This window comes from Cylas formicarius, unplaced genomic scaffold, assembly GCF_029955315.1.
Source record: "Cylas formicarius isolate icCylForm1 unplaced genomic scaffold, icCylForm1.1 PGA_scaffold_12__32_contigs__length_19106922, whole genome shotgun sequence".
NCBI lineage: Eukaryota > Metazoa > Arthropoda > Insecta > Coleoptera > Brentidae > Cylas > Cylas formicarius.
In genome coordinates this window covers 13,329,986-13,344,107 of record NW_026844225.1, presented here as the reverse complement: position 1 = coordinate 13,344,107, position 14,122 = coordinate 13,329,986, and the positions used below count along the sequence as shown (strand labels likewise).

The 14,122-nt window shown below is 33.1% G+C and overlaps 2 protein-coding genes across 4 annotated transcripts in view; both read left to right on the top strand.

The window, feature by feature from the left end:
- The first annotated feature begins 1,942 nt into the window (after positions 1-1,942).
- On the top strand, positions 1,943-10,393 carry LOC132695537 (neuroligin-like protein glit-1). Of its 3 annotated transcripts, none has more exons than XM_060659842.1 (9): positions 1,943-2,730; positions 2,869-3,147; positions 3,975-4,124; positions 4,746-5,108; positions 6,177-6,540; positions 6,593-6,780; positions 7,392-7,880; positions 7,938-8,062; positions 9,662-9,796. In XM_060659842.1, exons 1-8 carry the CDS (start codon positions 2,425-2,427, stop codon positions 8,055-8,057), a joined length of 2,259 nt encoding a protein of 752 aa, XP_060515825.1. In that variant the 5' UTR covers positions 1,943-2,424; the 3' UTR covers positions 8,058-8,062; positions 9,662-9,796. The 3 variants fall into 3 exon arrangements, with proteins under 3 accessions (XP_060515825.1, XP_060515824.1, XP_060515823.1); XM_060659841.1 differs by having other exon boundaries at positions 1,944-2,730; positions 7,938-8,053; positions 9,662-10,393; XM_060659840.1 differs by having other exon boundaries at positions 1,945-2,730; positions 7,938-8,053; positions 9,650-10,393.
- Positions 10,394-12,590: 2,197 nt separating this feature from the next.
- LOC132695515 (uncharacterized) overlaps positions 12,591-14,122 on the top strand; it is an 86,587-nt gene continuing 85,055 nt past the window's right edge. The window contains exon 1 of the mRNA XM_060659803.1: positions 12,591-12,805. Coding sequence (XP_060515786.1) covers positions 12,741-12,805 — 65 coding nt within the window. The 5' untranslated portion in view covers positions 12,591-12,740. The remainder of the gene's footprint in view (positions 12,806-14,122) is intronic.

Here is a 14,122-nt window from a genome sequence, read left to right as displayed (position 1 = left end):
ACGGTCCAGTTTGACAAACTAAAACTAAATACTGCTAAAAAGATATAATTTGAGCGGTAGAGATAAAGTGCATTTTTTGCGAATTTCAATCAGGGTCATTTACTTTTCCCCTTTTGATTTAAAACTAAAAAATAAATTCGACCAAATTTTAATAATGCTAACCTTTTTTCTCAAAAAAAAACATTTGGCTGGTATTAAACGTCCCTTTTGACTAACCAAAATTAAACGCGACGAAAAAATATAATCAGTGCGGTAGAGTAGGGGAGGGTGAGGCAAGGCCCACTTTTTATTATTTTTTGTGGCTTTTAACCATCAAGTCGATTAATTTTTGACTAACTTTTAACCAAATTTACCTAAATTTCGGCGAAGCTTCTGGCCGTCGTGCCCCACTCTCCCCTATTTATAATGTTATACATATTAATTATAATTATTTATTAAAAAGTATTTAATAAAAAAAAATACTGAATAGTAACTACTTTTCTATCAATTAAAAGATTGGTTATTGGTATTTATAAGATTTTTTTATTTTTTCTTTCTTAAAGCTCTGGCTTTAAGCTAAATCACTAGAATTATCCAAAAAACAACATTTTATTATTTTATTATTTTGCCTTTTTAAATGTACGATAATTATAAGTATTATTTAGAAATTACAGACAAACATATTTTTGTTTTGATTTTAGCATATTTATTTTTTACAAAAACGAATTTTTCTTGGAAATTTCAATGAAGTGTTTTTTCAAAACTGACATTTTGCGGGCGTCAATTTCATTTTTAAACGTAAATTGGGACTAACAAAACTAAACATGACTATAAGGATATAATAAAAAATGTGATTCAGGTGTTATTTACTTTTGCTTTTTTTACATTTAAAATTAAAAAATAAATTTTAATAATACCAACTTTTTTTTCTAAAAAAATCTACATTTTGCGGGTACTAATTTAACTTTTTAGGGTCCAGTAACCAATTAAACACAGCTAAAAAAGATATTTTTAGTGCAGTTGAGGCGACACAACGTAATTTTTTTTGGAAACTTCAATCGGGTGTCACTTTCTTTTCTAATTTAATTTTTTCAACGTCCGGTTTGACTAACCAAACATAACCACAAATAACATTATCAGTGCGCTAGAGCAAAGAGAATGCATTTTTTTTTAAGTTTCAGTCGGGAGCCATCTTCCTTTTTTTTTATTTAAAACTTAAATTCGGTTAAATTTTTATAATACCAACTTTGTTTTCTCAAAAAATTGACATTTAACTTTTTACACGTTCTGTGACTACCAAAACTAAACACAATTAAAAAAGCATTTAAAAATTAAGTTCAATTTTTAAATGCGCAGCAATCCAAAGCAGATACTACCACTTTTTTTTGCAAATTTCAATGAGGTTAAATTCATATGTTTTTGCACTTTTTTTTGCAAATCATTTCATAATTTCCCAGTATTATTATCCGATAATTATAACTCTTGAATTGTAGGTATTATTTCGAAATTATACCAAAAAGTATTTTTCGTTTTGAGTGTAGCTTATTTATTTCTGAACTATGTATTTATAATCAATCAAGCTGTATACATCTTAATTTTAAACGATCATCTAATGATTATGAAAATATCAATTGAAAAAAAACTGGAAACAAAAAAACAAAACTAAATTAATTTATCAATGAAGATGAAAATATAAACTAAAGATATTTTATGTACTTGTAAATGTAACTAACTGTAAATACCACTAGAAAGACGACGATCATGACGAGGAATGCGATTTTTTTAAAGAGTTAATAACATCCTTATTATTGTCGAGACCATTACGTCCCTGAATCTTTATGAAATGACTCCTAGCAATTAAAAAACATATTCAATTAACCACACTCGCCGACTACCAAAGAATCATTCATTCATTCTATTCAATTAATGGATGAGTAAAAAGATTGAAACGATATTTCAGTCAACGTTGAAAATCTACAGCGGCAGGAAATATTAAAAATATGCCATGTGAGTTTATATCAGCGAGATAAGATGGAAATTCACCTACTTTTATCTTTAATAACAAACTGGATACTAAATGTTGCGGGTGTGCCAGCGAAGTCAGTGATCGGATGCATTGTGTCGAGTGTGTCATCGTTCTGACTAATTATTGCGCTTATTTGTTTTTTCTTTTAATTAAACTTGAAAATAATTTCCGTTAGTAGATTTTTAGCAAGAGATTTGTAAAAAAAGAGGGCGTTTGTTGCTTTGGATGGTAATTTTTTTCAATAATATCGGTGTTATTTGCAATTTAAAAGAAAGTTTTCGATTAACGTAGTTTCCTAGAAAAGGATTATTTGAAAAGTCGATGTATATTGTATTGTCTACACCGACAGGCAGCTGGTTACCTGTACACACCTTTCGATGACGACACGCAGGTATACAAACGTGTTTAATCGCTAAAACATGGCGCTGCCTAAACAACAACAGTTTGAATTAGTATTATTGTTAGTGATAGTGTTCGTTAGTGAAATAATATTGGGACAATACGACCAATACGGTTACCAAGAACAATTCCCCCCTAATAAACAAAACCCTTATAATATATACGGGCAGCAAAATCAACCGTATAATATTCCGAATCCAGGTGATAAAGACTACAGGACGTTTGTTTACAAAGGTAGAAGATACGGACAACAAAACAATTATTATTACGGTGTCCCAGGCGATCCCAGAATACGAGGACAAGACGAGAGGTTTTTTTACGATAGAGTACGTGTAGTTTTTTATTCAAAATATTGAAAAATTCGGAAGGCTTTGCAAGGTCATTAACATTTAAAGATCCATGCGTCCGTTTTCAAATTTTACAAAAACGCCTAGGCTGGGTAAATTGTAGGTACGAATTTTCAGCAAGGAAACGCACAACCCATCCTCCCGGGTGTACTAGGTGGTTGGCGGGAAGATCTCCAGGGTAAAAGAAGAGAGCAAACTAAGGAATTGAAACGAGATATTTTCGTTAAAACCACTCACGGGGAAGTCCAGGGCTTTCAGCTGTACATATTTGACAATCCCGATCCAGAATCTCTATACAGACCCGGTTCCGAATTTATTGAACGGCAACAGGGAATCGCCTCTGTGTTCCTGGGGATACCCTACGCCCAACCACCAGTGTATGAAGGTAGATTTAAGGTAATTATTGGGTTCCAATTTAATTTAACTATTGATTTAAGATTTATACAAAAAAAATTGGGGCGATTTTTACTCAGTGAATACTTTGACGTGGTTTCAATTGAATGGAATATTTACAGTCATAGTCAAACGCCAAAACAAACAAATAAAGTGACAAATGATAATTAATTAATTAACTATGGACAATAAAGCATTGTTTGCGGTTGTTAACCAGGATATCGCCGGCTAATAATTTTTTTATTTAATAATAATATTGAACACAACAACCATAACACAAAGAGGAGCGGTAAATAATTAAAATGTCAAAAAAATGTACTATAACCTAATAGTGCTGAAAACATTCTTCACGAAAAATGTCCCTTGGTCAAGACTTCTATGACGTCATTGTTTCGCATTTAAATCGTTGTATTCATATGTATTCAAGACGAAGTGTCTGATTAAAATTCGCCCTCAAAATTACAAACATGAAAACATAACAACAATTATTATTTAAAAAGTGTTGACAATGAAAATATATATTGTTTTTATTTTTATTTGAAAACGCTTTAAAAATTTTTACATCAACTATTTTCCAACCTCGTTCGATGTATACGCTGCCATCTGGTAAGCGGTAGCGTAAATTGGACAATTATTAATTACAGGAATCACCTAATAAATCTGGCGATTAATTTTTAAAGGTTCTCAAACATTTAACTGTTGGACAACCTAAACTAACCAAAATGTGTCGCAAAATTCAATTGGCTCAAGAAGCACTGGACACAAAGAGATTCCGAATTTATTGTGATTTTATATAATCCTATTCTAAAACTATTTCATCTCATTTTTAGCCACCTAGGTTGCATCGAGGGTGGCAAATAGTCCAGGCGGTGGACTATGGGCCGGCATGTCCGCAACCGATCAAATATGTCGGCGTCACAAATGGAGTTCGCGACATGGACGAAGACTGTTTATATCTCAACATTTTTACACCGGACATCGTAAGCATTGCCACATAAATAATTGACGGTGATCGATTAATTAATTCAACTAAACTATTTTTATAAGAAAATAATATTTGATTTAAAATTCAAGGAATTAAAAAACAACCGAATAAACTTTCTTAAAGTAGTTAAAAAGATTATGTTAATTTATAGCCCATTATTATTGTCTTTTTTCTTAATATAAAATGCAAAATGCAATTTTTTCTTTGTGCGGAAATGTTTTTTAGTGATTTTTCAACCCAAGAAAAAAAATTTGGCGAGCTGCATTTATAGTTAACCTCATTAAAATATGTCGCACATACAATAAGTCAATAGACGGTAATCAGAAATTTCGTAATTATTTTTACCTATTTATTGGATCCAAAATACAAGAAGAACTATCAGTATTGCCCGCATTTAAAGAAAGTAAAAAATGTCGTCGATCAAAACTGGAACCCAAAATTTTCTCTAATAACCGTTTCCTAAAAACAAGAAATTTTCAATATTCCACCCTATCTATAATACTTAAACGTAAATGATCATTACTATTTTTTTATTGCTCCATTTTAAAGGCAATTTCGTAAATTCAACATCTTTGCATTTTCTAAATTCGCCAAGCATTCTATCCTTAATTTTTAGCACGAAGGGACGGCCCAAAAATATCCGGTAATGGTGTATATTCACGGCGGGGATTTTATTCACGGAGCTTCAAATTTATTCCCGGGCCACATATTAGCCACGTTTTACAAAGTGGTGGTAGTGACATTTAATTACCGATTGGGAGCGTTGGGATTTCTCAGTACTGGGGACATCAATTCACCCGGTAATTACGGTGTCTTAGACCAAGTGATGGCTCTGAAATGGGTATACGAAAATGCCGAAAATTTTAACGGAGACAGAGAAAGCATTACGTTGTTCGGGCCTGGAGCCGGAGCTGCCTCTGCTGGGTTGCTTATGGTCGCCCCGGAAACTAGGAATATCGTTTCCAAAGTGATCGCTCAGGTATGTCATTCAATTCAGCAACTATTTTATTGATACCTAGTTCACATTAGTAATACGTTAAAAGCTGAGCAAACAGGAGAAACTTATTTAATAACTACATTAAAAAGGCGTAAATACAAAATTATGCATTATTTTTATATACGCAATACTAAAAACGACATTTTGATAATAATTTCCGTATGCAAAAGCGCATTTTTTATTAATTATCGTTTCATTTTTGAAAAGGCTTGAAATAGTTTGAAAAACCTATCCCATTTAAGGTAGCAGCAATTGAATAATTTATGTGTTCAATTTAAGCTATTTTATTATGAAAACAGTGTTTTATCGTACAAATTCGAAAAAAAAGGTTAAATTTTTTTTCGATAATAATTTATTAAATATGTAACTATAATTTATTAATAATTTTTTTATCCCATCATTTTATCGATATTACACAACTGTACCTTTTTTTTTTCAATTAAACGTTTTTTTTTTAATTATGTAAAGTTCTTTAGAAGTTGTTAAAGAATAAAAAATTTCCAGCAGCGTCCTTTAGGGTTTCATTCCTCTGTAGAAAGGGCCTGTACGAAAACAATTTGTTGTTTTTACAGCGTATGTAAATTTTGTTTGTTGAGTTGAACTTTCTAACGTTTCGCCAATCATCCTGTTGGCATTTTACTCTGTACCTACTTATATATTGTTTGAGGGGGGCGGAGATAAATGAGCTAAATTGGTGACAGAACTAGCAACGAAAAATCCGAGAGTCCATATGCAACCTAACAATCTTAACAGCGACTCAGGTCTTTACCTGTCACCAATATGGGAATCAGTCCGCCCCTCAAACAATATATTAGCAAGTACAGAGTAAAATGCGAGCCAGTTTCAGTCAAGCTCTGAAAAAGCCAACAGGATGATTGGCAACTTAACCAAAACCGACGCAGAAGGAATCCAAAACTTTTGTAAAAAGTATTACAGTAGCATGTGGAAGTTATTTTGAAAAACTTGCTTGTGTAAAAGTTAAATGTCATTTTTGAGGAACAGATCTTTCTCTTCTGGAATTGAAATTCTTACTTAAAAATAATGTTTTAGAGCGGATCGGCCGTTGCTGATTGGGCGATGATTTTCGACCGTTACAGAGCGCAAAACACGAGCAGAGTTTACGGCAGACAAATCGGTTGCAGTATAGAGTCATCTTGGAGACTAGTGAACTGCTTGAAAAATTCAAGAAGTGCCATCGAAATTGGAAATGCGGAATTTCCGCCAGACGTGGGCCTATTTCCTTGGGCACCCGTTATTGAAATGAACGTTTCTATGCCTTATTACGAGGGATGGTACGAGAAAGATTGGCACTTGATAAGCGAAAGCGTGGAAGATTTAATACGAAAACGCATGTTCAACAGAGGACTCAGATACATGAGCAGTGTGACGTTACAAGAAGCGGCAACATTTCTCAGTAAGACCTTTCGCACATCTTAAAAGTTTTGGTCCTAATATAACGGTTTTAGCTTCTAATGAAACGTTGAAGCCGCATTTCGAAATCGACCAACAATTCTTCGACCAAAAGGTTTGGGAACTTGTCCTGCGATACAATTACACTCTAAACCCGAACGGTACCTTCGACGCCATTAAATATATGTATACGTACTGGCCCGACCCGCAAAACACGACTATGATTCGCGAAAAATATATACAGGTAAAACGGCGCCATTAAATCGTGTTTAAAGAGAGTCATTTTTTTATTTTGTCAACGTTTTGGCAACATTTGAACTATAACTGTGTCAACAGAAATATCAATTAAAATTATTTTAGGAACAAAAAGCATTAAAAAAAAAACTTTTTAATAACTCACATTTATTTGTTTTGTTAATTTTCGGAAATTTTCCTTTTTTTTCAATTAATTAAGTTTCAAACTGCATACCAGTTAATTAACCTTAAATACGTATTGTGACATATTATTATACATTATCTTATTATTATTATTAATTATAATAATGACTTCATTAAACATTAATACAAAAATCGAAAAGAAAAATGAATGAAGTTATGAATAAGGTAACATTTCCAAAAATAAAGAGAAATTACATGAAACAAAAAGAAATCAAAATACAAGTAAAAACCTAAAGAAATTAAAAAAAAAATACAAATTACAAGGGAAAAGCCCTTTAATTTGAATCAATTAGTGTGCTTTAATACTGATTTTTGAAACATGTCCCGAAAACGTCGACAATACAAGAAAAAGGTATTCTTTAGACCCACTCTCAATCCAATCAACTTTTCTCATGAAAATTACTGATTTAATTTTAGTTATTATCCGATTTTCTCTACACCGCGCCCAATGACAAAATGATCAAACTTCTAGTCGAACAAAACGTACCAGTTTACATGTACGTATTAAACACAACAATAGAGTCCTTCGGATATCCCGAATGGAGGAAAGTGCCTCATAATTTGGAGCATTACCTGTTGTGCGGGGCGCCATTTTTAGACGTCGAAATGCTACCGCCGAAAGAACGATTCGTGAGGGATCAATGGACGAGAAACGACAGAAACATGAGCCATTTTTTCATGAAAGCGTATTCTGATTTCGCCAGATACGGAAATCCGACTTACACGCAAATATTGGGGTTGCATTTTGAGGAATGCAAGCATGGACAACTGAAATACCTTAATTTGAACACCACGTATAATTCTTCGGTGATGTGGAATTTTCGGCAAACCGAATCAGCTTTTTGGACGAATTATCTGCCCACGGTGGTTGGTCATTTGATTCCTACATATCCGCCGACCACAGAAGTAAATATTTGACACCAAAAAATAAGAGTGCGTGATTTTACACATACGCAATTTTAGTTCTGGTGGGAACCACGGACGCCGCTGCAAATCGCGTTCTGGAGCATGTCCGGATTCTGTTTGCTACTGATCGTGCTCCTGGTACTTTGTTGCATGTTGTGGAGGAACGCTAAGAGGTAAGAAAGGTAAAGGAAACTTTTGGCAAATGTTTTTGTTTGGGGATTTGTATAAGGTTTCCTCGCTATTAGAACTAACGCGCTTTGTCTCTAACATTACTAGCCGTGTCTCATAATTACCAGTCTAGCTAGACTTACTGAAAGAATCAATTCGAAGTCATATTTGAAACAAAAGAAACATTTTTTTTTTCTTTTTGATCCTAACTTTATACGAAATCAAACTTTTCTTTTTTAAAAATCGATTAGATTAACGGTTTTTTACGCGATGTTGATGGCATTTTTAATTAGAAAAACCAAAAATGGAAGTATAATAAAAAAGTGCTGTTGCTGGGTCTAAACGAGTTCAGTCGCTAGGGTCAGACAAATGGGTACATTTGAACTACTCCGTATATCTGACATATGCTTCCATACACACTTATTTATAAAGCAGTAGTTGAACCGCTTCTATGTAATTCTAATATGGGGGGAACGTACAGTCTTCATCCTCAGCCTCTAAGAGTAATATAAAATGCTATAGTTCAAATTATGTTTAAAAGACCGAAATTTTACTCTACTGCGTTAGCTTATGGCACAGATATTTGCAGTATTAGTACACTGTTTACATCGAGTAAATGTACATTCATAAAAAGTCTTCCAGGAAGGCACTAATTAACCATAATTATGAAACTAGAGCTAATATTCACAGAAATTTTATTATCCCTAAAAATAATCGAGCTATTAATCAGCAGACAATAATTTATTTACGACGAAAATTTTATAATCTGCTTCCTAAATGTAAGAAAAATTAAAAAAATTAAGACAGTTTCTGGAGAGGCCGAAACTATAATCTAGAAAACTCTTCCAGGTTTGGCTGGTATGCTTAATATTAATGGTTTAGTCAGTTTTACTTTTCTGATTTTAATTAGGATTGAATTATTACAGTTAATGTTGGGTTTTCACACATACAGGTTTTTTAAACCTACGTGTCTGGGTCAAACAGACATTGTAATTGTAATGTTGAAATATTGTAATAATAATTGTAACATATATCCCATTATAACTAACGCTCATGAAGGTATAGAAGAGGTATTTTGAGGTATAATGGGTTTTATATGGAAATATATATCAGGCATACGGAGTAGTTCAAATGTACCGATCGGTTTGGCTCGGGTGACGCAATACCTACTAGAACCTGTACAATAGTTTCCAATTACGAATTTTAAACGTTTCCCAAAAAAATAATTGAGTCAGAAAAACGAATTTGCAAAAGGATTTTTAAAAGTTTCTTTTATTGAAATTTATTGAAGCTTTAATAATGAGAGTAATTTTTATTAGGCGTTTACTATTTTCTCTTAATTATTGATTTGGTTTTGCAAACACATTTTTAAAATTAATTTTAAATATTATCGAATCATATTTTCCTTATTATTTGAATTATTTTATATTTTAAACACGCATAATACCCACTGTAGCTTCACTTAACCAGCATATTTAACGGCTAGAAATATATACCACGCCTTTTTAATGAATTATGAGAGACCCTAGTCCTAAGCAGCTCAATTCACGAGCTTTCTGACCTTCCAACATAGTTTCGCTGGGTTTGTCCGTTTGTTTAAGATCTTCTGATAGGTACTACAATCCATTTCTGTATCCCTCCGATACGGAAAACGAGGAAGGTATAGAAAACCGTCGAACCCCAGACGACTATCCCGAAAAGTACAAAACAAAAGTGGCGCCACCGCGGACAGATAGCGCATCGTCATTCCAAACAGTCTCCTTAAAAGAAATGCAGGGATTTGTCAGCACGACGCCCAGTAGCGAACCGCCGAGAAAAGGAACACCCGTAATGGTACCGCGAAGTCGAAGCAAATCCCAATCTCAAATGTTACAAGGCGGTGTTCCTCAGACTGACGTATAAATGGACATGAAAATTTGTCGCCAGTTTTTCAATTTTTCTCGCTACTAACGTCGACGGCAAACCGCCAGTACCATTTTAATTTATAGAACCATGTTGCCCCAGGTTTAAGTGTTTGGTGCCAATAAAAGCTAGTTTGCGAATTGCAATTTTAACATCGCCAATTGTGTTCGTAGTACGAACGATTAAACTATGCCGTCCATGGATGTTGTTAAAAAATACGTTAATGTTTGTATATTTTGGAGATGCTCCATTTTTTACTAATTGTTATTTATATACATTAGATGTGTAGTATTAAGTTGTATATGTATATATTGTAAACTTAAGCTCGTAGTTATAGCCAAAGAAATTTTTTTTATATGCGCACATGCCTTTTTTCCATGACCATATTTACACGTAATATGAACAATAGAAATACAATGAATCAGATCTCAAATAAAACAATACCAAGAAAAACGACTTTGTTTCACATGTGCCCATCCATAGTACCAAATAAATAAAAAAGCTAAAATATTTTTTTACCGAAAGCTTAAAATAAAAAGCGGTAAATCCTACCTAAAAATTTTGCATGGAAAAACCTCACAGTTCTGATGAAGAATAAAGATACGGACAGTGCCAGTACGGGGCAAAGTTAACCTTACCTTCGAGGCTCGAAAAAAAGAGTTAAAAACATAACTCATAATTCCTGTTGGAACATTGTAGAGCCCAAGTAAATCCGTTTTCGGACGTTTTCTGAAAAAAAATTGAACCCTTTAAATATTGACATTATTTTTTTTAAATACATTAAACTACCTTAGGATTCCACGCGGAAAAAGCCTTACAGCAAGATGAAGAAGCAGCTGCCGAAGATTTCTGAAAAAAAAAAGTCAGTTCAGCAAATCATACTAACTCTTGAAGTGCAAGTGCGAGGTATTTCAAATTCAACTCAATGGAAGCATTAAAGATACGGAGTGGTTCAAATAGATGGAAGTTAAGCTTAGACTATGTTTCCCACCTTCTGGAAATTGGTGGTTCTAAATGCTATTTTTCCAAAAGTTTCAGAAGAATCGTATTTTTTAAAAATTATCGCCAATTTTATTTTTCCTTAAGCTACAATAAAATGCTATTGTTGCAGTATAATTTTCTTTGAACATATGCAACCCGTATTTTTAAAAGTTGCAAAAAAAGTATCCTAAGAAAAAAGTTTTTACCTATACTCGACTAAAAATTTTATTACAAAAAAAAAAAATAAATGAATATATTAAAATCTGCAAATTGCTAGTTTTTTATCGAATCCAATTTTATATATATATATATATATATATATATATATATATATATATATATATATATATATATATATATATATATATATATATATATATATATATATATATATATATATATCATAAATACAAGTGGGTGTAAAAATAAACAGGAAAAAAATATTTTTAGAGTATTCTCGATTAAAATTTAATCTGAATACCTTTGGTTCATATTTTCAAGAAATCCAAACGCTTTAGCTACAGTATCCGCGTCTTAATGCCAAATGTATACATTTATACTATTTCACAGATCTTCTGGACTCGTCCTGCAACGGTTGTATATAAATCAAACTAATTGACACTTTTTACGAAACTTCTGGATTCCTCCTGCGTCGGTTTTTGCTGAGTCGAACTTGCTAACGTTTCAGCAATCTTCCTGTTGGCTTATTCAGAGCTTGACCGAAATTTTTCTAGGCTCAAAGAACATTAAAGAGCCTTAAGACTATGATAAATAAACTCATCAGCAGTTGATAAAACTAAAATTCTTGCATGTAATCAAAAAAAAAAAAAATCCGAGAGTCTATAGAACTCTATAAACAACGTGACAATTCTCAGGACTCAGGACTCAGGACTGTACCTGTCATCATATGGAAATCAGTTATCTGAGACCGTGTTTATGCCCCTAATTTAGCTCCGCCCCCTTATAAATATATAAGCCGGTACAGAGTACAATTTCAGTCAAGCTCTGAAGAAGCCAACAGGATGATTGGCGAAACCTTAGAAAGTTCGAATCAGCAAAAACCGAGGCAGGAGGGATCCAGAAGTTTTATAAAAAGTATTACAGTAGCCTTTGAAAAAACAAACTTACTGACGTTTCGCCACTCAGAGCTTCAGTTAAATTCTGAAGAGGCGAACAGGATGACTGGCGAAACATCAGCAAGTTTGATTTATAAATAACCGAAGCAGGAGGAATCCAGAAGATTTGTAAATAGTGTATAGAAATGTATATGAAGAAAAATAGAGGTCAGAGTAATCAATATCAAGAAGTAAAAAAAACAAAAATAAAACGCACGTGCTATACAATATGACTACTTGGTAAAAAAAGACACATACGTAGTTACTACAAAACTAAAAAAATTGAAAAAGACTTTTTGATTTTTTAGAAAAATCACACGCAAGGTACCATTTCAACTTCAAGTACCCCGCAACGTAAAAACGGCAGGACAAAAAAGGGAAATTGTTGATTAAAATATTAAAAATTCTTCAATGTCTAGAGACAAATACGTTCCCACCCTGTAAGTTTTCTGCCCCTTTCGAGTGCGTATGTTTACAATAGTGACGTTGGCGGCACGATATGCCTGTTAACACTCTTCAGTATTAACCAGCGTTCTAAAGCACGCGGTACTACTCGTGTGTAGTACCGATCGTCGCGAATTGCGTGCTGCTGCTGCCGCTGCGTTTTCGATCTGTTTGAGGGCGCGAATTTCAAATTTTTTATTATTATTACTTTTTTTCATTGGTGGTGCGTCCCTGTGTCGTGCAACGCAGAATGATTACCCTCTACAGAACTATTAAAGGAACTACCAAGGCGAGAAGAAAGCGGGAAAATAAGGGGTACGCTTCTGCTTACAAAAACATATATATACATATATAATTTACAAAAGGAACTGTTTTTGGCGCAATCCAGACAGCAATTTTTTAAAATGAATTAATTTCAAATTATTATACTATTTCGTTAATAAATTATGAAATTTTCTAAGAAATTTTAAACGTAATTTTACAACCTATTCTCCTTGTAGATAGATTTTTTTTTTTAAATATTAGTACATATTTTATTTTGAAACGTGCAATTTTGCAGAATTTTGACACAAATTTTTATGTTTTGATCGACTCGAATGGTTTCAAAATTTCACGACCATTTAGGTAGCTTTTGGTAACTTATCGCTTACGTTTTGTTATAAACAATGGCGCAAGATGTTTTCGAAACCGATTCGATACAAAAAAAAAATGGATCGAAATTTAAAATTGAGCAACGCGCGCTTTATGGGTGTCCGTTTATTACGAAATGCCATATTTACGATTTTATCAAAATGTTTGAGGTGGTGGGCTGTTATGTCAATAAGAAAATTCTCGTTTCCGATTTAATCAATCAGAATCATAAATCGTCACATCCGTAAACTTTGCTTCGTGCGGATATGTGAAAAGAATTGCCACAATGAGTGCGTATATGAATTTTGAATAGCGAATAGTGAAAGGTCGATGTTGATTGATTATTAATTTGCCAACCCGAACGCTGGCCGTTGACAATTGCACACAAAAATTCGACCCAAAAAATATACGAGAAAGTAACATTGACACTAACCTTAATCAATCGCCACTGGCACTTTACAATTTAATTAATTACTTTCGACAATTAATTTACGCGGGGTTTTTAAGTTGACTAAAATGTCAATCGGAGACCTTTGTAAATCACAGGTAAAAGGTACGTCAGGTTCAGAAACGTGCTCCAGGCGGCTACTCAAAAATAATTATAAATATAAAAACTCAGGTGAAAAAGTTATCTCCAAACAATTTACCGCATATCTTAATAATGAGACTCCATTGTCATTTTTAACAAATGTAAAGGAATGTTTGTTGTGTTTTTTGCGATAAGAAATTTGTGGTTGGAAATAACTATGAAAACTTTTTGTAGCTTGTGTTCTAAATTGTCCAGTCATAACATTGTGCACAAATAATTATTTATCTTGCAGTCACTGTTTTTTTCATCTGAGTTGATAATTATGGTCCATAAATAATTCTAGAAGTGCTGCAACGAAACCTTAATGCGAAACTATGATGCGAGAAGACCTCGTACAACTACTTTCAGGATCGAGACAAATTAAAAATATTTAATCAACGGAGGTCTTCATAATAGAAGAGTTTCTATTAAAA

Coding starts and splice junctions, on each gene's coding strand:
- LOC132695537 (XM_060659840.1), top strand. CDS start 2,425: ATGGCGCTGCCTAAACAACAACAGTTTGAATTAGTATTATTGTTAGTG. Junction 3,148..3,974: donor TGTATGAAGGTAGATTTAAG/GTAATTATTGGG, acceptor TCTCATTTTTAG/CCACCTAGGTTGCATCGAGG. Junction 6,541..6,592: donor AGAAGCGGCAACATTTCTCA/GTAAGACCTTTC, acceptor TAACGGTTTTAG/CTTCTAATGAAACGTTGAAG.